General features: G+C 34.9%; 1 protein-coding gene across 1 annotated transcript in view; it reads right to left on the bottom strand.

Annotated features, from left to right (window-relative positions):
• Positions 1-298: 298 nt before the first annotated feature.
• LOC149796725 (uncharacterized) overlaps positions 299-25,562 on the bottom strand; it is a 66,559-nt gene continuing 41,295 nt past the window's right edge. Inside the window, exons 2-7 of the mRNA XM_089961371.1 lie at positions 22,724-22,967; positions 20,621-20,737; positions 18,272-18,908; positions 12,310-12,475; positions 5,884-6,308; positions 299-4,767 (exon numbers count right to left, since the gene is read on the bottom strand). Coding sequence (XP_089817497.1) covers positions 4,109-4,767; positions 5,884-6,308; positions 12,310-12,475; positions 18,272-18,908; positions 20,621-20,737; positions 22,724-22,967 — 2,248 coding nt within the window. The 3' untranslated portion in view covers positions 299-4,108. The remainder of the gene's footprint in view (positions 4,768-5,883; positions 6,309-12,309; positions 12,476-18,271; positions 18,909-20,620; positions 20,738-22,723; positions 22,968-25,562) is intronic.

Below are 25,562 nucleotides of genomic sequence, written 5' to 3' on the forward strand. Positions count from 1 at the left end.
AAATTTTAACACTTTTTCACTTGCTGCAAAAAATATAAATACACACCAGTTCATTTGAGGGGGATATTTGTAGGTGTTTCGCCATACATTGTTTTCATACTAACAACATGTATTCATCAATACCTCCAGCATGCTATTTATATAAAGTACCCATCAACCTATATATACACGTAGCAGGCAATCTTTCTATCAAGCCGGTTTTCTTGCTAGTGGTCACGTGATATTTTTTACTGTCTTTGCACATGCGTGAATCTATCCTAACCTGCATATTCTAAATGTAAATAATAAACAATAAAAAAATGTTTCAACTAGTTTATTTCAAATGTATCTAAAAACGTTTATTTCTTTTTACATAATTTAGGAACGTGACAAAACACACAGCAAATATACAAATCCAAAACAATACACCATATAACAAGTGTAAGAAAAAGTATGCATAAGCTTTCTCGAATTTTCTCTGGTAAGTGACCAATACTTCAGTGCATCTTACGGACCTCAAATATCAATCTTAAGGTGATTATAAAACAATTAAAAAGTAAACTAATAGCAAATTTATATTTAATGAAACAATATTAATAATAATTTTCATCTAAATTACATCTAGTCATTGCATTATATGTATTAAGTTCTCATTAAAGTTTTTAGAGTTGCATAATTCATAAGGTACGAGAAAATATATCTTCATTACCTCTACACTGCTATACTACTTGGAGGTAAGGTGCGATGATATATACCGTCTTTGCTTCTGCAAAGCAACAAAACACAGGTAAGGAAAAATGATATACCTTCATTGCTTCTACACAGCATCACCACAATTACAAGTTAGGTAAGATGGTAAATACCTTCGTTGCTTCAACACAACATTTCACTTACTGGTCAGGTACGATAATATATAACGTCATTACTTCTATACATCAACACAGTACTTACACGTTAGGTACGATGATATATATATATATATATATATATATATATATATATATATATATATATATATATATATATATATATATATATATATATATATATATATATATTCATTACTTATACACAGCATCGCTACACTTCTAGGTAAGGTACAATTATATATCTTCACTCAACACTGTATCACTAAACTTATTGGTAAGGCAGGATGATATATGCCTTTGTTGCTTCAACACAGTACACTTACACGTAAGGTACGATTGAATACAGCTACACAGCATCTCTACACTAACAGGTAAGGTACAACGATGTTTTATTTTACACAGTATCACTACATTTACATATAAGCTAAGATGATGTATGCCTTCATTACTTCAACATAGTATCACTACACGTACCATTCAGGTACAACTACACAGTGTCACTACACATACCGGTACGGTCCGATTACACAGTATCACTACATGTATCGGTAAGGTACGATGATATCTACCTTCATTACTTCTATTTACTTATATGCAGTATCAGTACACTTACGGGTAAGGTACGAATATATATGCCTTCATTATTTCAACAAAGCATCAGATCACTAATTATGTTTCTGATATATGTCCCTCATATATATTCTCTTTTGATGAAATCCAGTACATTAGTCAAATACACAGAGACTTTAATACTAATGCCTGGTGCTAAACTGGGAATATAAAACGTAAGCTGGCTGAACTCAATAAACATTGTATTTTCTGCTTAGGCTTTCATATCGTTTTTTAGGTAATACAAGCCCAGTTCTTCACTTGACAGCAGATCCCCAAGAAATATTGAGGGGAAAAAATTAATGTTGCAATCATTTTCTTAGGAACTACCATAGGATGCAATTCATTCTGCCTGGCTCATTTAGTGAAGTGATGCCCAATATAACTTATCTCAGATGCCTAATTCATGTGCTCACTAAAATCAGCAGAGAAAACAAAACATTATTTGAGAGAACATTTCTTGACAAATGAAAGCTACTGAAAGGATTATGTGGCATCATAGATCTGGCCATTGCTATAGGACTGTATATTGAACACGAGTTAACCAAGGACATGATCTGATGTTTTACTGAGTGTGAGTTTTAGCTGAACAAGATCTTTCTGTTCGACAAAATAATTAGAGGCTAAACAAGTGTGATATCAAGAAGCATGAAAATAACCGTGAAGTAATTTTTGAAGGGGAAATTTGTAACCAGTTAAGATATATGTAACAGGAAATTGTAACAAATTAAGATATCTTATTTTAGCGATTACTCGTTAACAACGTCAGATAACGACTGCCAATTATTTTACCAATATCTCTTTAACAACATAAGATAATGACAGCCAAGTGTTTTAGCAATTACTCTTTAACAACGACAGATAAAGACATTCAATTGTTTTAGCAATTACTCTTTAACAACGTCAGATAAAGACAGGCAATTGTTTTAGCAATTACTCTTTAAAACCGCCAGATAACGACAGTCTATTGCTTTAGCAACTCTTTAAAACTGTCTGATAACGACAGCCAATTGTTTAAGCAATTACTCTGTAAAGCCTTCAGATAAAGACATCCATTTGTTTTAGCAATTACTCTTTAAAAGCGTCAGACAAAGGCATGCAATTGTGTTTGAAATTACTCTTTAAAACCGTCAGTCAAAGGCATGCAATTGTGTTTGAAATTACTCTTTAAACCGTCAGACAAAGGCATGCAATTGTGTTTGAAATTACTCTTTAAACCGTCAGTCAAAGGCATGCAATTGTGTTTGAAATTACTCTTTAAACCGTCAGTCAAAGGCATGCAATTGTGTTTGAAATTACTCTTTAAACCGTCAGACAAAGGCATGCAATTGTGTTTGAAATTACTCTTTAAACCGTCAGACAAAGGCATGTAATTGTGTTTGAAATTACTCTTTAAACCGTCAGACAAAGGCATGTAATTGTGTTTGAAATTACTCTTTAAACCGTCAGACAAAGGTAATTGTGTTTGAAATTACTCTTTAAACCGTCAGACAAAGGTAATTGTGTTTGAAATTACTCTTTAAACCGGCAGTTAAAGACATCTAATTGTTTTAGAAGTTACTCTTCAACCACTTCAGATAAAGACAGGCAGTTGTTTTAGCACTTACTCTTCAACCACGTCAGATAAAGACAGGCAGTTGTTTTAGCACTTACTCTTCAACCACGTCAGATAAAGACATCCAGTTGTTTTAGCACTTACTCTTCAACCACGTCAGATAAAGACAGGCAGTTGTTTTAGCACTTACTCTTCAACCACGTCAGATAAAGACAGGCAGTTGTTTTAGCACTTACTCTTTAAAACCGTCAGATAACGACAGCCAGCTGTTTTAGCAATTATTCGTTAAAAATGTCAGATAAAGGTATCCAATTGTTTAGCAATTACTCTTTAAAACCGTCAGATAAAGACATCCAGTTGTTTTAGCAATTACTCTTTAATAACGTTAGATAAAGACAGCCAATTGTTACGACTTACATGTTGGATAATGCGGTCAGTAAGAAAGAAACTATTGCGTAACAAATACTCGTGAAAGAGGATGCAGAACATTAAGATCCATCTGATGGATACTTTTACTAGCCCTTTAGAAATAAAACGTATAATGTGACATTCGAATCGTTTTCCTTTGACTTGGAAGAAACATGCCATTCAGATTCGCTGAAACTGTGATATATTCTCTGGCTGGCTCGAGCTATCGGAATCACCGGAACTAGATGCAACTGTGCGAGTTTTACCGCGCAGCTGTTCCCAGCATTCATTAATATTTGTATTTTAGTTATCGTCATAATCATCACAAAACTTTCCATCATGGACAAATAGTTTATCAAACGCATCCTACGTGATCTGTACTTATACAGGTTTAGGTCACATTATTTTTTTTATTCGTTCTTTATAATTCTCGGACGATACGATTTCTTAATATTATAAGTAAAGTTGACCCTAATTTAACTTCTCTAATAATAGAACCATCTACAAATCTGAACCTCATGATAATCCTGGAAGGTGTGCATCATTTTCTGTTTACACAGAATTCACCCAAACATCTAACTTATAAGGTCGACGTTTCTTCCATGTCGACCCAGAAAACCAAATAGCACGAGCTCGTATTTGTTTGAAACATTATAGAAACTGAACATCACGTTTATATAGTTTATCACTAAACATTGGTCACAGGAGACTTTTCGTCCACGTCCGCCACACTTTTCAATACAATAGCATTTGCGTTCTTTTGATTATGAGGGCTCTTTGTCCTGCTATATTTGCTTTTACGATATTGTCGTATTATTTTCAAAACTTCCTCACTAGGTGGCGCTATAATGACGATAAGTGCCATAACTAATGCCCATACCTGACTGAAACCGACCCAGACCGTGAATTGGGTCTCGTCCATTATGGGGTATGATGCCATGATACCTGGGATAACTAAAGAAAACAAAGATATGCAACAGGCACCACCAATGTAAGCTGATAACTTTGCCTTTCTGAACGTGAACGCCATCTGCTCGAAAGACGGCTTGCCATCGTATTGGAGCCCTTTTAACTCTTCCCTGTAATTCAGCTCCCAAGGATTTAATGGATTTTCGATATCGTACATTTTCTGCCATTCTTCGTTTTCATCATTGTTGTTCCTGATTGTATGTGTGAAGTATGACACTATAAGACAAACAATCAAACTAGCACCAAAGCTGGAGCAGGTGCCCGCCAAAATAGCATAGTCCTGCACGGTGTTCTGCAGAAAATTGTTCAAACCTCCTTCGTACATGGTAGCAGAAACTAATAGAGCCGTGATGCCGCAGATTAGACCAGCAATACCGCCTGAAACAAAGACTGTAAATTCATCGAAAGCTTGACTGAAACAAAATAAATACATGTCATGATACAACTTTAATGACCCCAGACCAAATCATTTCTGCACTAATATCATGTCAAGACCATTTTAACAGCAGCAAAAATAATATTTCATACATATGTTCTTTATTCATATCAATCTTTTGAAAAACCATATCGTAAGAAATTCATATAAACTTGTTCATCAATTCTTACTACCGACAGTGCAGAAAGTTTTTCTTTTCGTGTAACATATTACACTTCTTTAGTTTCATCCATGAATACAACTTTAGGAAATAGGACAGAGAGAAAAAAAAGTCTGGGTCAGAACTGTACAAGAATGTGGTGATTTATTTGTTTATATTTGTTTATGATCATACCTGACTACGGATTTCATTCACTTGTTTGATGGTGATTATTTTTACTATTGTTGTTATTGTTATTATTATTATTATTATTATTATTATTATCATTCATGAGGGTCACTTTGTCGATGAAGATGATTGCTAAATAATTGTTTGTGTAAGCAAGTAAATCTGCATCTTCTCTTCCGCTTTGTCAATCTATGCTGAAAGGGGTGAGTGCGTTGTGTGATTCGAGGTCGAGTTACTGGACACGTGATGATCAGAACCAAAAACTTGCTTGCATTTTTGAAAGGAGCATAGACTCTGATACTAAATATCATCTTCTATATCATAGTTTGTTCTTTTCAGAAGCGATGACCAATTTGAAAGCATTACTTAACTCTCGAGTCCAGTTTTCTGTTTCAAGATAGTTACATTAAAATACGGTTAGTACATGGATTCACAAACATCGTCATGCATGCCATCGTTCTTTACTTGACTTTTGACATACTCTCAATCTTGTTTTCAATTGCTTACTTTACATACTGCCATCCAGGGTCAGATGCTATGTATAATCATGTGCTAGTCAGTGCATTTGCATTGCCTCAGTACCAACTAGCCTTTCGTGTGTTGATGTGTCATTAAATACCAAACTAGCAAATGCAGCACAGAGGTAAATGACATACAGATATATTACACACATTTTCAAAGTAGAAAAAGCAAAACGGAAGCTTAGAAAGAAATGAAAGAGTATAATAACCTGCAATCAGTCCTTTCCCTGTTGCTTTGACCCACAATATGGAAAGCATAACTGGCGGAAAACAGGGGATGGTGACGATTGCTCCCACATAAAATATCCAGTTGAGATCGATCCCTGTCTCAAAAACTATCAGGCCCAAAGGAATGATACCTAGCGTTACCAGCACGATGCACCAGTCTTTAAAACCAATGAGGCTATCCTGATATTCCCTGTAACGTCCATGGATTTGGCACTGATAAGGCTGCCCGATTCCGATCATATTTGAAGTCTCACGAGGTTTCAGATCCTCCTCGCACGACTGGCACCATGAGACATCCGGACACTGACACCTGACATCTGTTGCACTGGTTGGACCATCACTCTTAGCAACGATGTCTTTCTTCTTTTTTCCACAAAGTACGCAGTCGACTTCAGTCAATCCCTTCCTGATTAAACAGATAATTAATTTTGGTACTTTTGATCTTAATGCATTAATTATTGTGTGTCAATGTGAATGTAATAATTGACGAAAGCTTAACTGTTCAATCCTCAAACAAACAAATAAAGAAAAGATGAATTATCTTGCCATAAATATCGCCTTGTACTTAACCTAAATGAACCAATATGAATAAACAATCAATTAAATTGTATTGGCATGTATATTTAAAAACTTAAGCAATTTAGCGTAGGTTTTATAATTCTGAATATTGCTTCTGAGGATTGAAGTTAGTTTGTTTTATTAATTTCCTGTACAATTATTACATTCCAATCTGTTAGCCTACCTACTAATTTTACGATGTGATCTAGATGCCTTTCCTTCATTCGTCATCATGAATTTCCAAAACTGAACCATCCTGTGTAAAATTATTCGAAACTGTTTCTGCAAAATTTTCTCTCTTTTCTAAATAATAATCGTCAAACAAAATCTTTCCGACTGAGTTAAGAATTTAAGCAATGCATTCTCTTCATAATGTTTGAAAACAGGAATGCAATATTTGATTATGAAAGTCAATGCTTTCTCAATTTCTACCACAAAAGGAAAGAAATGGAACAACTCTTAAGAATGGGGCATGATATGCGCGTTAAATTGTGGAGAAAAAAAACCCAACAGTAATACACTTCTGTACTTGTAGCATCTGTATTATAAAAAAATAAGCAACACAGATAGTGGAGCTGTGTAGTATTGTGTTGAATTCATAAAGGCTAAGGTAGTTCTATAAAAGGGAACTGATTGCCGTTTTTATTTCGTCCGAATTCGGCTGTTGCTGAGAACAATTTCTTCTTTATTGATCTAACTTGGCTGTTAAAGATTGGAAACTACCTGGCACAGTGATTAACAAATGAAGGTTAACATCTAATTGACCACTAGTCAATGGTAATTGGCCATTGAGAGATGTTACTTAATCTACTATTCAGCACACCACAAGACTGAACAATAGATATTTTCTTATTATACCTTTTTTTGGTACGCTTAATAAAACTTAGTAAACCTGCTCGACCAACACCGATTTATACGTAACTCACATTTCTTACTCCTTGATATTCACTGACAGGTTTCGAAGTCCAGACTTTAAAAAACAAACACGTTTAACAGCATCAGCAAATTCTCTGGACGAGGATCAATGTAATTGAATTATTAAATTTCAATTTAAATGGCACCGGCGTTCTTGGTCTGTCAATATTTTGCCAGATTTGTGCAGAAGGATAATACATGCTAAATGCTGTCAGGCATGTCTGAAATCTTGACAGGTGGTGAAGACCTCGAAATTTCAATGCAGTGCAACGTGCGCTGGAACGTATTCTTATTCAAGATTTGGCCCCACAACTTCTATATTGCAATTTTTGTTATGTGCATTGTTACTGGAAACAGTTTGAAAATAATTAGCTGATTTTGATATAGGAGACAGTTTGAAAATAGTTAACTGATTTTTTTATTGTGTAAGAGGCGTGCAAAGAAATACGACGTTGAAGGACGATTAAATTTTCCATTCCACAGAACTTTCTACGTCTCATATCATGTTTCGAAATCACTAAGTATTGCTTTTCAATAAAATATGGAGAAGCGTGAATAAATATTGTTTCTGGAATTCAGCGTCTGCCTTTGAGGAGATAAAATATATGAATGTATTTGATTAAATGAATTGCGTGACCTCAGGTTAACGTAATCAGTCTTCATTGACAGTCTATTCAGCAAATCGTACGTTTGCGACTCATTCACTGTCAATGTTAAATCCTACTAGGATTACTGACGGATGATCTATCTATCTACTTCGAATATATTTATTTTCGTAAGTATAAAATGTAGTGCTTTGAGAAAAATTATATTACAGTTGTTACTTAAATTCGTGGATTTGGGAGGAAGTCCTTTTTCCATTTGTTTCCCCACAAAAAGGGCATTGTTCGTTTGGTCTTGATTGTCTTGGATCGAAGCCTTCAATAAGTATACAAAATTCGACACATCAGGAGAAATAGTGAATTCACAGTATTAATCCAGGGCGGATAAGATAAAGTGTTTTGGGAGGTTATCAAAATTTCAAAAGATCCTGACTTTCCTCGAGAGGGCTGTAAAGCAAAAGTCTTTGTGTAGATTTACTCAAAGTATGCATAATACCCAATGAACGTGCGCAACAATAAAACGATGGTCAAAATTCAAGTGCCAGGTAACTGTACGTTTGTGTGTGTACGTTATTTAAGCGGGAGGGGGGATTTCATGAAATATCCCTCTGATCTGGCCCTGCAATCTACCTCTCATTCTATCTAAGACTTGGGTAACGTCAAGAGCACACATGCCCATCGATCAGTTGTTGACTAAATGTATCGCCTTTATTTTAAATCAGTTATCGTTAAATATTGAATAGCCAATCTTTAATACTTTTTCTTCAGACATATACGTGTATTTTGTACCCTTAAATTTCGAAGTATATGAAACATCCCACTGCACAAAAATTTAATTTCAACAAGAGATATCTGTCAGACTGCCGGAAAATTAAATCTCTAACAGTGTTAAACTCGGTAGAGTTGTCTTTTGAAACCGTCTAGCATACATTTGTGTTGAATCCATTTGTCTCTTAAGGAAATCATTCATTTCCCGAAAAAAAGGATGTCTTACTATCATACGTGTCAACGAGATTACTCGGTTTAAAACTTTAGTTAACACTTCTCTTGTAAAATAATTTTGTCATAACAAGGAAAGGAAATAAACAACTAATACAACTACGATTTTTTACAAAGCGTGCTCTGAGTTAATTGAGACTAGGAATAAAGCGATAAAGTTATTATTATCGACCTCTTTGTTAATGGCACCATAAACACGTGATGTATGTTGATAGAACTGCCATTTGACCAGGGTAAAACTAATAGGGAAGTAAAATATGCGACCGCAGCAGTGAAATTGATCGGGAAGAAATTAAAGATGCGTGACTGCATGTGTTTCTATCTGTGAGCATGTAAGAGGGGGGGGGGGAGATTGCAGGGCCCAAACTCGACAACTCGAGGATTGATCTTCGTACCGGTAAAAAGAAACGGTGGAAATAAACGTCTTTATCTAGTTTAATTATCGTTCTAATGTAAAGTATGAGTATCGTTATTAACACTACAAGGATCGTTGTTTTGCTAGCAGCATTACAATGTTCAACAAATAAGCTTATCCTATCCTTGAACCTAATTCAGACATTTTACGAATTTTTGGTAAGCAGTGTGGAATCTCTCTCTCTCTCTCTCTCTCTCTCTCTCTCATGGTTGTGTGTAAACACCCCTTTTCCTTCAAATTTGGACACCAGACCAATGATATCGTCATGTTATCCAAGTGTATCAAATCAGATGCAACATCTTTATTGTATACACCAATTTACAAAGTTGTATTGAAATTGGTAGAGAAATATAGTCTCTAGGTTTAGAAAAGTAGCACGTTCAGTCAACCAGATGCAAAGTCACATTATTCATATACGGAGATTTCGCTTACAAAAGAACATGTTGAATGTTGACCAAAATCTCTAAACGTACCGAGCTACGTACCAGGTATACCGCGATTATATTAGGGACCAATAACTCAATGTTCTCCGTCAAGAGCCTGACACCTTTAATTTCTGTCTGACAATAGCTAGCAAAAATATCTTGCCCTGATTTATAGCAGAATAACACCATATTATTTCGATGATATTTTGGACTGACATATTAATTATCTTCAGGTAAAAGAAAAAAAAAAAAAGATTAACTGGAAGTGTTGATACTGAAGTCTACAATTTACGGCTACGCTATCGATATAATAGGCAAAGAAACATTGAATGGGATGCCAACAACCGGGCAAGATATTTATCAGAGAGGTCCAGCAACAATAATACAAACATGCTCCACAAACGAAAAAATATTCAGCCAACTTGAGAAATTACGCAAAGTTCAAGCAAATAACAAATGCGCTCCTGAAAATCGTAGGAAGATTCTCAGTCGTAGAAAGGAATATATATATATATATATACTTATTTCACATCAGCTGATAACTAAATAACTAAGCACCACTAGGAACAAAGCACCGCGGTAAACAGGTATAGCGGTAATACCGCACGCCTCTAGTATTTACCCATTAAGAGCAACAACTGAATGAGGTTAGGGCTTAGGAATGGTAACAAACTACGCCAATCAGATACAAGATTTAATTACCTCATTAAATATGCGTGGGTCTTGATTACAATCAAACTCGTCGTACATGGTTTATGACTATTTAACAATTATGATGAAATATCGGATTGGAAACAGAGTTGCTAGGATGTCGACAAACAAAGTAAATCATATGCACGGTCACCTCATTAATGCGAATAAATCTCACTCATAATCAAATTCATACGAGATATTGACGATAATACCCTTTTAACAAGTCTGATCAAATCAAAATCCTATCTAAACTCAGTCTCTAGAGTGGTAGACAACTCAGCTAATTAAATGCCAGATCAAGTCATAAATAAACATAGGCCTTTGTTCATAATAAAATTCGTCCAAAATCATAATGTTTTATTAGCCTATTTACCAGGCTAGATTATAATCGGGCCAGAAATAATCTCAATCAATAAGAATATCGGCCATTCAGATACAACATGACTTAATTATTATATGTAGATTTCTCTCATAATACAATGTACTGGATATAATTAAGACAATTTAGCAAATTTGATTAAAAACAACAAAAAATATCAGAACTGAGAATCTCAGCCAATCAGATGCAAGATCACTTTATGAATATTCATATCAATATGGTCTAATTACATTTATCACGTTAGATGAAACGCGGATCAATCATACAGTCTCTTTACTGATAATAAAACCAATCTAATCTAATACAAAATCACCTCTTTAGCATGTGTGGATCTCGGTAATTATAAATCACATGCTAGATCTTAATCAAGTCAAGCACTATTTCAACTTTTTTCAAACTTTAAATAGAAATATGGATTAAAGAGTGACAACAGTAGCTGCCCTATCAAATGCAAGAGAACATGTCTTTAGCATGAGTGGATCTCTCTCACTATGGATTTCGTCTGACACACTGACGAAAGAAGCCATATTCCAAGTTTGATCAACATCAAAACAAATGCTACAATACTGGTAACATGCGGAGACAATCAAATGCAGCTGGCTCATTATCAAACTCATATTGCAAATATTATCAAATCGTATCATAAATATGGTCTCCATAGAGATAATCAGTTGCAAGATTGCCTCAATCACTACTGGACTCGACCGAGATCTTGTTAGTATTAACTTCATGTTGAAACTTTGAAGAAAAAAACTCAGATCATAAATATAGCCTTCGGATTGGTAAGATCCAATTGTTGACCGTCAACAGACGACACGCGACGGACTCAGGGCCATACATGAAGCTCACGTTCCTTTACGGTCATGGGAAGTAACATTTGGCAGGAAGAATTTTTTTTTAAAGATAACAGATATTGACATAGCATAAGGAAAAATTAAAAGAATTATCAACTTCCATCGAAGATTGAACATTACAGCATCAACATTACAAACCAAAGTTCTGAGGCGTAGTACGTTGTAACCTGCATATTTCCTTGAAAATATTAATTATTGTCAGCAAAGATTGCCAGGTGGTTTCAATTAGCAACCAACTAGAAATCCGGTTGATATATGACTATGACGTTTGCTGCATCTACTATAAAACTTTCAAACCATAGTATATTTTTAACAATTCAGTTTAATGTTTTTATTGCTGATGCATGTCTAAATATTGTTCTCCTCCTCCTCCTCATCTTCGTTTTTATCTCTCAAAGTCTTCTTCTTCATTGTCTACTTCTTCACAAATTATGCAAATAATATTTATATTGCACAAACATAACGCTTGACAAAATCGGGAAATTCAGAGCAAATAAGATTAAATGTATAAGAATATTCTTGATTTGACTCCCTTATTGCGATGTCTTTAAATGTCACGTGTGGTACCTGAAAGGATGCACGTATGTCTGGTAGATGTCGTACACGACGATAGAGGATATAGCCATAACCTCTCCGGATCCTGTGGACATGAGTGCCATAGCTCCCATCGTTAGCACCAAGATACCTCCCGCGGACCCCAACAATTTCTCGGCAATCAGAGGGGTTACCAGGCCTATAAATATTAAGGAAACAGCACAATATTAATAAAAACGTTGGGTGAAGAACGATGTTGGACTCTGGTCAAACATTAATGATTCCTTTTGACTTTTGAAAGGAATTTAATGATTTATGTGTGTAAGATAAGATATTCTCTAGTTTAATGCGTATGGATGGAATAAACATATAAATAATTTTAGGTCGAAATCTTAACGTCTAAACAGAGATCAAATCTTTAATAAAATTATTTAAAACTAGAAACAGGAGAATGAAGGCAAGAAATAATGAACATGTTAATGTCATTTTGTAACAGGTTACTATCGACCTTAATCATGATTTTTGTTTTGACAGTAAAAGCAAATATATTTTAGTGCAAACAATTTTCAACTTCCTTAATAGACAATACTTGATATCTTTATAGAAAGAAACCATTGTTCAAACAAATTCACTTTTCTACGAAATAAATACTTCTGATGGCATTTATGAGAAGAATGTGCTATCGATGCTTGATGAAATTATTGCCTGGTACCATTAACGACACAGAAACCACCGTCGTTCTTGCACAGCACAAAATAAAAGACAAATGTTAATTAAAAGATTAATGATTGTTATATCAAACATTTGACAATTAATTTGAAGAATATAAACTGTGTGTTTAATATTCTAACAAAAATCAGAAAGCAAGTTGAAATTACCTTTTTGCGTCTTAATCATATTTAGAGATATAAAATAGTTTCCATCTAATTGATAATTGCTAACGGCCCTGAGAAACAGATCTGCGCGCTATTTGCAAGCCATAAAAGTCAATTTTATATATATATATATATATATATATATATATATATATATATATATATATATATATATATATATATATATATATATATATATATATATATATATATATATATATATATATATATATATATATATATGTGTGTGTGTGTGTGTGTGTGTGTATATATAGATATATATATATATATATCTGTATATATATATATATATATATATATATATATATATATATATATATATATATATATATATATATATATATATGAGCTGTTGGTGTTCACTAAAACGCAAATTTACGATACACTAGAAGCATTTGTGATTTATTTCTATTTAACTAAAATAGGTTATGTTGAGATAATAAGCATTTCCTTAAGTGGTGTTACCAAGTATGGCAGAGACATGAAAAGTGCTTTTTGAAAAGAAACTGTCAAATCTTGTGTTACGATTGAGAACATACAGATATCATGGAATGCATTTCCATTTCGACCCACGTCTTTGTCCCACAATTCCTAAATTCCAAAGGGAATAATGTATTGTTTAGTTTTTAAGTGGATCAAGCAGTAAATTCTGACTCTCTAGCCTTGTTGTACCAGATGACCCTGTCGACAATAACCAATACAAGCCTGTATATACTGAAACTTCACTATTCATTCAAGAATTTAAAATTATCTTTGGTTGTTGTTAACAAGTCTTTATTACTCTAGTACTTTGGGTGTAACATAATTTGTTAATTCCAGGATACCTTTCTAGCAAATAGCCTACAAACATTAGAAATAAAATGTATACGCAGATGCTAACTCTTTAATCTTTACAGCACAGAGAAAGCGGTTCTTGAATCACATCTTCCTAAAATAAACAAAAACACATGACTATGGTAATTTCCCATTATAATAGGACAGGATGGCATTAAATGCTTTCATTGGCTGATATTTTAATAGCCAGGGTTAGGGAACAGATGTGAGATCTGAATTTTAAAATAGGAGTCATGCCATATGATGACAAACAGGGCCGGCCTTAGGACAATTGGCTCCGTGCTCACAGGAGCAACGCGCGTTAGTAATTTAAAAAAAATATATATATATATAGAGAGAGAAAGTTATCTTAAAGCGATGGAAGAAAATTTTAAATTCAATATCAGATAAAACTAGCTTACAAGTTTATTTCCAAATGACTTGCTCACAGGGGTCCTCGCCAAAATAATGCAAATAGGGCCAAGTGTTTGCTAAGGCTGGTGAGGAGACAAATCAAACATAGAAGCCGTTCATTGTTTTATAATAGCATTTATCTTTTGTGTGCCTTGTAAATGTCTCGACGTAGACTTGCATACCACCTGTTGAATATCACATAAATTACTTCCTAATACCTCGAACAGTTTCCAATATTTTTAAATATATAAATCTTTTAAATTTAGTTCAAGCTATAAACGGACAGTCGTTTTATGGTAATTATTGCTACCAGGAATAATGAGGAAACAGAGAAAAATGATTTAAAAAATTGTATTTTATTTCCACATTTGCCATCATCACTGATGACCTCATTTCTTGGATGCAACATCAAAATTGAATGTGATTAATGCAATCAACGCCTGCGCCTTGTAAAAGAAAAAGAGAGTAACACAGGAAAAGTGTGCTTGCTAACAATATTTTTGTACTAATATATACATATGGAAGCTTACTTTTTCTGTGGCTATGATTTTCTTAAAGACGTTATGTTTAAACAGCCATGGTAACGAGGGGCGTACCTAAAGTATTTAGCACCCGGGGCGGATCCCACAAATAATTTTAAAATGTAAACATCCAGAAAAATATAGTTTGTTTGCAAGCAGATTTTTAAACAGTACAGAGCTGTCCTACGCAAATTGGAAATAACCATTACTTTGGCGAATTTTTCATCAAACTATTCCGATGGTATCCCTCCCCTTCTGGCTGTCACCCTTCGCACGCACACACACACCTCTTAGTACGCTCATTTCATTAAATCTAGAACAGGAAGACACGTACTTGCTGCAGGCAACCAGACTTTTCTCTTTAGTTCATTCCTTTATCAGGACTTAAATTGTCAGCAAACGTTCTGTATACTATCTAACTTTGGAATAACGTGCATTTAATTACCAGAAAATGACCGCTCCGCCTCAGATGCGGGAGGTCGTGTGTTCGATCCCCCCAAAAAATGGTACAAAAATGGTAACAACAGCTGCGTCGCTTGGCGCTCAGCATTAATAGCTTAGTGTTAGGACTGGTCGGCCTGGTGTCAGGATAATGTGAATGGGTGGGACATCATACTACATGTCTGCGGCATGATGTCCGGGTGCTAGACATCACTATAAACTGCCACACTGCAGACACCGTAGCGATATGACTGAAACATTGTTAAAGCTAAAATAAAACATAGCAATCACACACACACACACACACACACACACACACACACATTACCAGAAATGCAAAAATGGAAAGCGGGTCCCAAGTTTTACTTTCCTATTCATATGCATTCAGGTGAGATTGCAGTGCACTAACTGAAACGAGATTACAATATATCTACCTACTTCAATTCCCTGTAATGTAGTTAACAAACGTTCCTATGCCTAGCATGACTACATGATGACTGATATTTTATTTTCATAAAATGGAGAAAAAAGCGGTGCCAATTGCTCGAAAATATATCTGCTCGCACTCTTGTAATGTTTTTAGAACAATTTAAGATTCTGCATATGACGGTGTATATTAATAAGACTTGTATACATCAGACTATTTAAATTGTATACATAGGATTATTTAACTTGTATACAATAGACTATTTAATTTTATAAATCAAACAATTGAACTTGTCTACATCGGATTATTTAACTTGTATACATCAGTCTATTTAACTTGTCTACATCAGACTATTCAACATCTATACATCAGACTATTCAATTTGTCTTCATTAGACTTGTTAACTTGTCTACATCAGACTACTCAACTTGTATAGATCAGACTATTCAACTTGTATAGATCAGACTATTTAACTTGTATACATCAGACTATTTAAATTGTCTACATCAGACAATTTAACATGTATACATCAGACTATTTAAATTGTCTACATCAGACTATTCAACTTGCATACATCAGACTATTCAACTTGTCTAAATTAGACTTTTTAACTTGTCTACATCAGACTATTTAACTTGTCTACATCAGACTATTTAACTTGTCTACATCAGACTATTTAAGACTATTTAACTTGTCAACATCAGACTATTTAACTTGTCTACATCAGACTATTTAAGACTATTTAACTTGTCTACATCAGACTATTTAACTTGTATACATCGGACTATTCAACCTGTCTACATCAGACCATTTAACATTGCGATTTACATAAAATTCCTCCACCACAGTAGTTTCAGTAATCTAATGTTTTTTTATTGGAAAAGGTGTCGCTAAGGCTTCGGAGCATCAATGAAAAGAGGGTGACTCGATTTGCTAAATACAAATTCATTCAAATTTACATATCTGTATAATATTTCATATAGATATTGTCCTCAAACGATACGTTCTTACCAATAAACGCTGCTATATGAGTATTAAATATGTTGGAGGCTTCTAGTGTTGATTTACTGCATGTTTATGGCAATTACGTAAATAATAATTAAATATATATTTCATCGTTTGCTTTTCATGATCGTTGCGATACCTTGTTGTTTATCATTCTTATGCAAGACAGAGTGTCATTCGCATCATGATATCACGTGATTGGATCACTCAAAGATATAAGCATCAATTCAGAACGTTGTCTTGGATATTGTAAGGTCTATATATGTCTCTGTCTATACAGAATGACCTTTATTGAGATACAAATGAATGAACTTGAACGCAAAGATGAATGGTTTCACAGAACCGTTTTTGTTTTTAATAGTCTAAACATGATGATCCATTTCAGATTCCTATCACAATGCAGCTAAATGTTTGAGACTGGGATTTTAATGTAATGTGGTAGTCTCATGTTTCACTGGGTGTTTTGTTGGGGGGTGGGGTGTTCTTGTTTCTTTTTAACTTAACTGACCTTTGACCTAATTGTGATCCTCGAGAGACAAATCTCAGGTAGAATCCCAGTGTAAGTGTATTCAAGTAGTGTATATTTCATCTTAAACATTGATTTTATCCTTTACATGTGTTCTGAAAAGTTTCGTTGATTTTAATTCGTCTGGTAAAGACTAAACATTCCAAATTCAGTCATGGGACTAGCATTTAAAGAACAGTACTTTGGAACATTCTAAAACTCGCGGCTTACTTTTAAACACCGCAAACAGAAATCGGTTCGTGAAAAGATTATTCTGAAAATGAGAACCGATATCATTTGATAGATATTTTAATTATATGGTGAATGATTTAAATTATCTTTCAGCAATTTACATTATGAAACAGTTTTTTTTAACAAACCTAAGATATCATCTTAAGATTAGAAGATTTGTGTAGATGTGAAAGAATGTTTTGCTCCATCATTTTCATCAGCAAGAGGCTGGAAGTTACTTAAAACATATCTCGAAAATTTGGAGGACTTTTCTTCCACCTCTTCATTTTTTATAACTTTTTTCTGTTCTAATGGAACGTCTAAATTTTGTGTATTGCTACTTTCTCGAGTGTTATGTTACAAAAAACAAACAAATATTTTGCGTTATACAAAAAGTACATTTCATGGGAAATATGGGTTATAGAACAAAAACTGAACGTATATTATGATGTACAATACACGCAATACTAAGACGTAAAACACATAATGGACACAATGTTGTGACGTAAAACGAATTAAATTATGACGTACAACACTAACTGGACACAATGTTATGACGTAAAACACATAGTGGACACAAACAATGTTGATATTCTCCAAAGAGAAATGAGTAGTGGGCATTTATAATTTTATATCCTATATGGCTGTTCCTGGATCTAACATCAAAGTTTTACATTTTGTAGTGTAATTATTTGCATAGCCATAAGTAGGATGAAAAGGGGAGCAGAAAATATGAGTATACCTGCGTCTATTTGCCCAGGTTCCAACATATGTGTACTATTTGTGGCACTGAGAGCAATGTATGCCATCCCTGTAGTTGTTGCCATTGTGGATGGAATAGTAAACCACATGAGTCCGGCTAGAAGGAATCCAAATACTCCCTGCATAGGCTTGGCAGCAATTCTGCTCTGCCATGACGCCTGATCACAATATGTCACAGCAGACGACACGAATATCTCAATCACACCATACAGAAGAGAAACGCCAGACCGAAAAGTGAGGTAGCTATAGCCGACATTTTCTACTGGTCCTTTCACACAGGAAATGACGTTGAACATTTTCTCTACATTCCCAATGATTTCGTATTCTGTGTTACCCGTGTGCCAAATTTTCACCACGAAGACAATTAGTAAAATAAATACGAGACAAGCATTAAAGTAAGACACGTAGAACGTAGTTCCGAGTCCGCCAATTAAAGAGTACGAACCAAATAATATCGCCATGACGATGAGCGTGAATTCATCTGAGGCATTCTTCGTTAGTGACTGAATTGTGGCTTTTCCTGCCAGTATAATACCAATTGTAATCACCAAGTTTGTTAGTAAAGCAAAACAACAGAAAACAACGTGAGATGATCTCCCAAATCTGGCGTGGATAACCTAAAATTAAACATCAGAAATGTAATGATGAAATAAAAATCATTTGTGATTGATTTAAATCTTGCTTCATGCAAAATATTCAACATGACAAAAAATTATAGGACCTTCGTACCAGTTCAGGCATTGGTAGATTTTTGTTAGCTATGTCTAAGCACTTTAGCCAATAAACAACTACAAACATACCCTAATTAACTCGTTCCATCTTCAAGATAGATAGTGAATATTGAAAAGTTTCATTAGTTAAGTATTTAATTTCGTAAAGTGCCTCAAAACGGCATGTGAGTTAAGAAAATTTATCTCAAGAAAATATGTTCATGTAATCTTCATATTTAGAACGAAACAATGAAGAACAAATGTTTGATACTGATATAATACGATTCTAGATAAATCGCGCCGGAACGATATGAGGAGTGACGTAAACAATATTTTGATTGACAAGAAGGTGTAAAACCTGTACGTTCTCTAATTTACTTATTGGGTGGGTTGAAGATAATGTATTTGAAGGGATGTATTTGAATGGATGGCAATCACAATTGATACAGGGTTAATGCCATTCTATGTTAAAGATACAGAAAGAACAAGGTTGGACATCACCCTAAAAAGATAACTTTGCTTATTTCAAAGAATATCAAAGTACCATCCTTGAACGACATATCTGTTTTCGGTTTATTAGCTACAACTAACTGCAAAAAAATAGAGTGAATCAGAGTATAGTAGACAATGAAACAACAATAAATATGGGTGGTCTTGTTCCGCTAAATGCTTGTGATAATTGTTACTGCAATTTAAAATTCCTATCAATCACAATTACATGAGAGAGTCATTTCGAGTTCTCTATGATGCGATTATTTTCCCTTGTGTACGTAAAGGTATCCTCATACACTCGGGAAGGCTAGCACCTGTTCTGTGTCTGCAGATTTTGGAATAATGGAATCTGTTGAACCGGAATGTTGGAGAAAATGATATATAGATAGCATCATGAAGCAAAGAAAGATGGTTTACAGAAACTCTCGCCTTGTTTTGTATGAGACCCCATAGATTAGAAATACAAGGTTGAACATAAGTTCTTGGTTAAGCAGAATGGGAAAGCATTAATTAACGTTTTGTGCGATCTAACCTCGCAAAAGACCAACTACTTGAAGAAGATAAACATACAGTGGAGGCATCTTGGCGTTGAATAATGTTCTTATCCGCTATAAACAAGGACAAAAATGATTTGCCTTTCCTGTAGACAGCAGAAAAAATGAAAACCTGTAATATATACTATCTCCAATCCTCAATGTTTTTTCTGAATGACGCTAACGTGCCTCCTTTGTCTCATTACGTTGAAATTTCTGTTTATAAATTAGTCAACATGAAGAAAAATGATCGGTGTATGAATCTTCTTTGGGGGTTGTGTGTGTGTGTGTGTGTGTGTGTAGTGACACTTAGTTTACATTTAACTGCAAACATACATCGTCCTTACTTGATCGATAGTCATCTTAGTTATACAAGAATAGTTTGATTTTATGTCATATGTTACAGTTGAGAAGGTTGTATCGTGCACAGTTACTTGCATGCATGAAGTTTATATGATATTTTTGTACGAAAGTGAAAATGTTTTGGCAGTTAAGAACTTACATCGCAATTTTGATTTCGGTTTTGCATTTACATTGTCAAAAATTGCTTTTAATGAAACTAAGTTGGTTCCTTGGATCAAAGCTTGAAGTTACCTGTAAGTAAGTCTTTGCCCCCGGTGCTCTAGTTTTGAACTGGACGGAGAAGATAGGAAAAATGAAGATGTTGATCATGATCCCCACTGCATACCAAAAAGGTCCTGCAATGCCGTTCTGAAATTAGTACAAGAAGAATGAGTTGAGGTTACAAGAATGTATAACATTTTGATTCAACAATACATTTATAACAGGTATATAAGCCGTTATTTGATTTTCCAGAGTCATACACACACACGCACACACATTTATATATCTTGAGATCTAACATCTATAACAATGATGTTAGTCACATGGAAACCAACCTGGATTCAGGTCAACAAAATGAGGATGAACCGACTTTGGCGTATGAAGAAGCGGGACAAAGCAAAACGTATCTTCGTATAATAGAAAAAATAAAATCTTTAACAAATCTTTTCCTGGACATTTTTCCATTACCGAAAATCACGAATTTTAGTGCTAACTACAGGAATATTAAGACATGTGAATTGACAGGGAATAACTTTGAAAAGCACAACTTTCAACGATAGTGTTACAGATCGCCGGTCTGTAGTAGGAGATCGGGCTACATAGGGGCCACTCTGTAGTAGGAGATCGGGCTACATAGGGGCCACTCCGTAGTAGGAGATCGGGCTACATAGGGGCCACTCCGTAGTAGGAGATTGGGCTACATAGGGGCCACTCTGTAGTAGGAGATCGGGCTACATAGGGGCCACTCTGTAGTAGGAGATCGGGCTACATAGGGGCCATTCCGTAGTAGGAGATCGGGCTACATAGAGGCCACTCCGTAGTAGGAGATCGGGCTACATAGGAGCCACTCTGTAGTAGGAGATCGGGCTACATAGGGGCCACTCTGTAGTAGGAGATCGGGCTACATAGGGGCCACTCTGTAGTAGGAGATCGGGCTACATAGGGGCCACTCTGTAGTAGGAGATCGGGTTACATAGGGGCCACTCTTTAGTAGAAGGTCGGATTATAAAGGGGACAGTCTGCAGCAGGAAGTCGGATTAAAGACTACATAGTTTGGGGATGTTTCACTGTATTTTCATACCTAATTTGAAAATGTACCGTATTTGGTAAAAGAGTAAATCGCAAACGTAACATACCTAAACCATTACTAGTATTACGGACCAATAAAGAATGGATAGTAATAATGATTAAAAAGTGATAATTACTGAGAAAAGAAATAACTATTTCATACATATCTTGAAACAATGTTATCCATCGAGACATCCATTCATCCATCCTTCCATCCACCTACTGACCCACCCACCGACCCACCCACCCATCCATCCATCCATTCATCCATCCATCTATCTATCTATCCATCCATCCATCCATCCATCCATCCATCTATCTATCTATCTATCTATCTATCTATCTATCTATCTATCTATCTATCTATCTATCTATCTATCAATCTATCGATCTAACTATCTGACAATAAGCACACCATTAAATGCTGCATTAATGTGCATAGACTGATTATATCAACGCAGTATAGATAAACACTTATGAACATAAATATAGTATCGTCTTCAGACGAATTAAAATGATACAGTTAGGGGGAAGAAATAAAAGTACGTCACTGATACTAGCATGACTGTATTTAGAATATTTACTTAAATGACATAGCAACACAAAATGTGAATGTTGGGAAGTTCGGGAAATAGTACATCTTCATGAATGTTGTATTTGCCGTAGAGCAAGTATCGTGTTATTCATTAACATCACACACACACACACACACACGCAAACACACGCGCACGCGCTCGCACGTACCCACCCACCCCCCATTTTTTAACGCTGTTTCTTATATCTAAGGGTTCTAAAACATGTATACATGTCAAAATATTATAACAATCAATTTATTTCACATAAGCCGCAGAAGTTCAGATGGGAGAGCATCTGACTCGTAATCCAAAGTCCGCGGTTCGATGCCGACCCAGGCCAACTGCATCAGTCTGTAATTGGGAAACGAACAATATTCTCGACATTATATAACCACTAAAGTGATAAGGTGCCCTTACACCACCGATTACAAACTTAACAACAAGCTTTTACATTACAATCTGAGATCGATAACCAATTTCTAAATCATACCTTTGCCGTAAGTGTAGCACTGTGCAGAATATCTCCTGGCCAGAACAGCTGGGAGGCTACCGTTACCGCCGTCAAGCTGAGGCTGACGTTACCGCCAGCGTCAAAAGTCGTGTCCAAATTGTGCTCGTCATGGAAGATGTACTTTCGGACAGCGTTGTGAAGGAGTGCCAGGATAATGGAGAAACCCCCAAACCCAAGAATCAGCAGGAGAGCTGACTCATATTTGTCCAGCACAGCAGTCACTCTGGAAATACGGATTTGCACAACATGATTTAGGATGCCTTTTTGGTGTTATGACATTTCAATATGCATAGTGTAAGCTTTAGTTTTTGTATCAGACATTGTGACAAAAAATGCAAGAGAACTTTAGTTTGTATCGTCACGTTTGATTGGCTGAAAATGAACATAAAACTTGAGCTTAGATTTAGTGATCTCCGACCGGTTTCTATTTTGGGAGCATTAGGTTCTTTCTTCTTTCCTCTTCCTTCACCGTGGATTCATCTCCATTAGCTCTGCAAGCTGCATTTTCGTAAAATTCATCAAATGTTATATCAACCCTGACATGAAAAATCAATGGGTTTTATAACTTAATAATTCCAATTTTTATAATTTGACTGCGTTTTCTATGTTTTGATTGAATGTAAACGGTCACGTGATACTGATCTGGAATTTTATTACACATCGATAAATTATGCGGACTACTTTGGTTCCCCGTTACCAGATCATTTGATGTGAAGTTTTATCTATATCATCGCCTTACACCCTAATAATAATAATAATAATAATAATAACAATCTCCCCCCCCCCACTCCTGTGATTTCCGATCAAAAATGACAAGCCACAACTAAAAATCGACCATTAGAAGTTAAAACAATGTAATTGCACACACCTTCCTGTACTCCAACACTCACCCCTTTCGCCAAAGAAGGTATACAGCAGCGGTAAAGAAACGTCAGGGACATTATGTCAACCAAAGGATTTCACTAAAAGTGGACACGATTGTGCTTTTGAAGATCGAAATGAGTAGAAAGTAACAACGACGTTCCTATAACAACACTTGCCTTACCCAATCGTAATTTCAGAAAAATAAAGGAATATTCATAGTTTAACAGCATTAACCATTTTTTATATATAATATTCAAATAAAATAATGATCATAACAATATATCACTGTCATGACCCACTATGACATTCTACCCCGTATCACTGTATAAAGAATCGATGAATCTTGGCTAGCGAAGATAGTGTTATGTATTGTATCGCAGTTAAGAGGCTAATGAAAGAAATGTCGATGTATATAAAAGTGAATGTTTTGTTTATTAAATCTGCTGATCTGATGTTAGAAAGGAAGTAAATTAGAATTGTAAGAATGAAATGATCATGGGTGGGTATTTATCGATGTGTAAATTTTACCTGATCACTCACAACGTTTACATAAAGTCCTTCGGACATTATTTACATTGTGAGTGATTAGGTAAAATTTACACATCGATAAATACCCAACCATGATCATTTAATCCTATAATCAATACAAGATAGTTGAGAACATAAACATAAAATCTAACGTATTATAATGATCCTGTTCGCAAAGAAGCTCAGTTTCAAAGCAGTCCTCGATATAAACTGAAGGCATACTATATTAAAATGCTTCAATATACAAACTTGACCATATAAAGATCAGGCGTCAAAATACCAAAAGAATCTTTACAAAAATACAAATGACAAGTTATGTCAGAAAATATAACCAGAGTAAAAAATGTGAACTCCCGAAATGTGATTAGTAATTCAAGCGTTAGTCATTGTCAGGGTTATATGAGACTAAAGAATACGATTGACTTATTTGAGGATGGTGAACCACAAAAGTAAGAAGACAAATACTAAAGGAATGTAGTACTGACGAAACTAAAAAAATATATTTTGAATTATAGTTCCAGCAACGGAAGAATGAGTGTAATTGTTCTTGTTTATGACTTCGAAATAAAATGATCTTACATTTTGTATTATGTTTTTTGGCTTTTTTTACGTATTCAGGTTTAGTGTTCCTCTGTATGCATAAATGATCAGAAATACATGTTAAGATGAAAGAAAGACCTAAAGCCGAAATCTTTATAAAACATATTTTTCAGTATTTCTTTCAATTTTCCAGAATATATACAAATGTAATATGGTTATGACGCTAATCAACAACTTTCTTTGGTAAAAAGAAATTTAAAAGCTAGTTTTTACACCAAATTATCATACAAATTAATGACTGTACAGGCAAAATATGCAGAGATGAAATACTACATAAGCAGAATATTTTGGTTTGAGTGTGCACTCTTCTTAAATCGTGTGTGGTTTGGCAGTTTCACTATTAATTTGGTGGTTGAAAACGAAATTTAGCGATTGTATCGTTTGAAAGTTTGGTAAAATTAGCTACGTTTTTAGGTCAATATGAAGTAATCTAGCGTAAGGATGTTATACATCAATGGCCAGTTTATGCCTTGAATCTGGACCTAGCGCCTGTGCAAGAAATAATCGATTTTAGAAATTTAAATATGTCACTGATTTGCTGAGTGGCCATTGTGCCATTGTAACCTAATTGTTAAAATGTACGTGTGTGATGTATGATGTGGATTTTAAACGTAGCTTTAAAAAAATTCAGTCATATCGCTACGATGTCTGCAGTGTGGCATTTTATAGTGATGTCTAGCACTGGAGCACCATGTCCCACCCAGATACATTATCCTGACACCAGGCCGACCAGTCCTAATACTAACTTCTTAATGCTGAGCGCCAAGTGAGGCAGCTGTTGGTACCATTTTATATAAGTCTCCGGTATGACTCGGCCTGGGTTCGA

The sequence above is a fragment of the Sinohyriopsis cumingii genome, chromosome 6, assembly GCF_028554795.1.
Source record: "Sinohyriopsis cumingii isolate HCF-2022 chromosome 6, ASM2855479v2, whole genome shotgun sequence".
NCBI lineage: Eukaryota > Metazoa > Mollusca > Bivalvia > Unionida > Unionidae > Sinohyriopsis > Sinohyriopsis cumingii.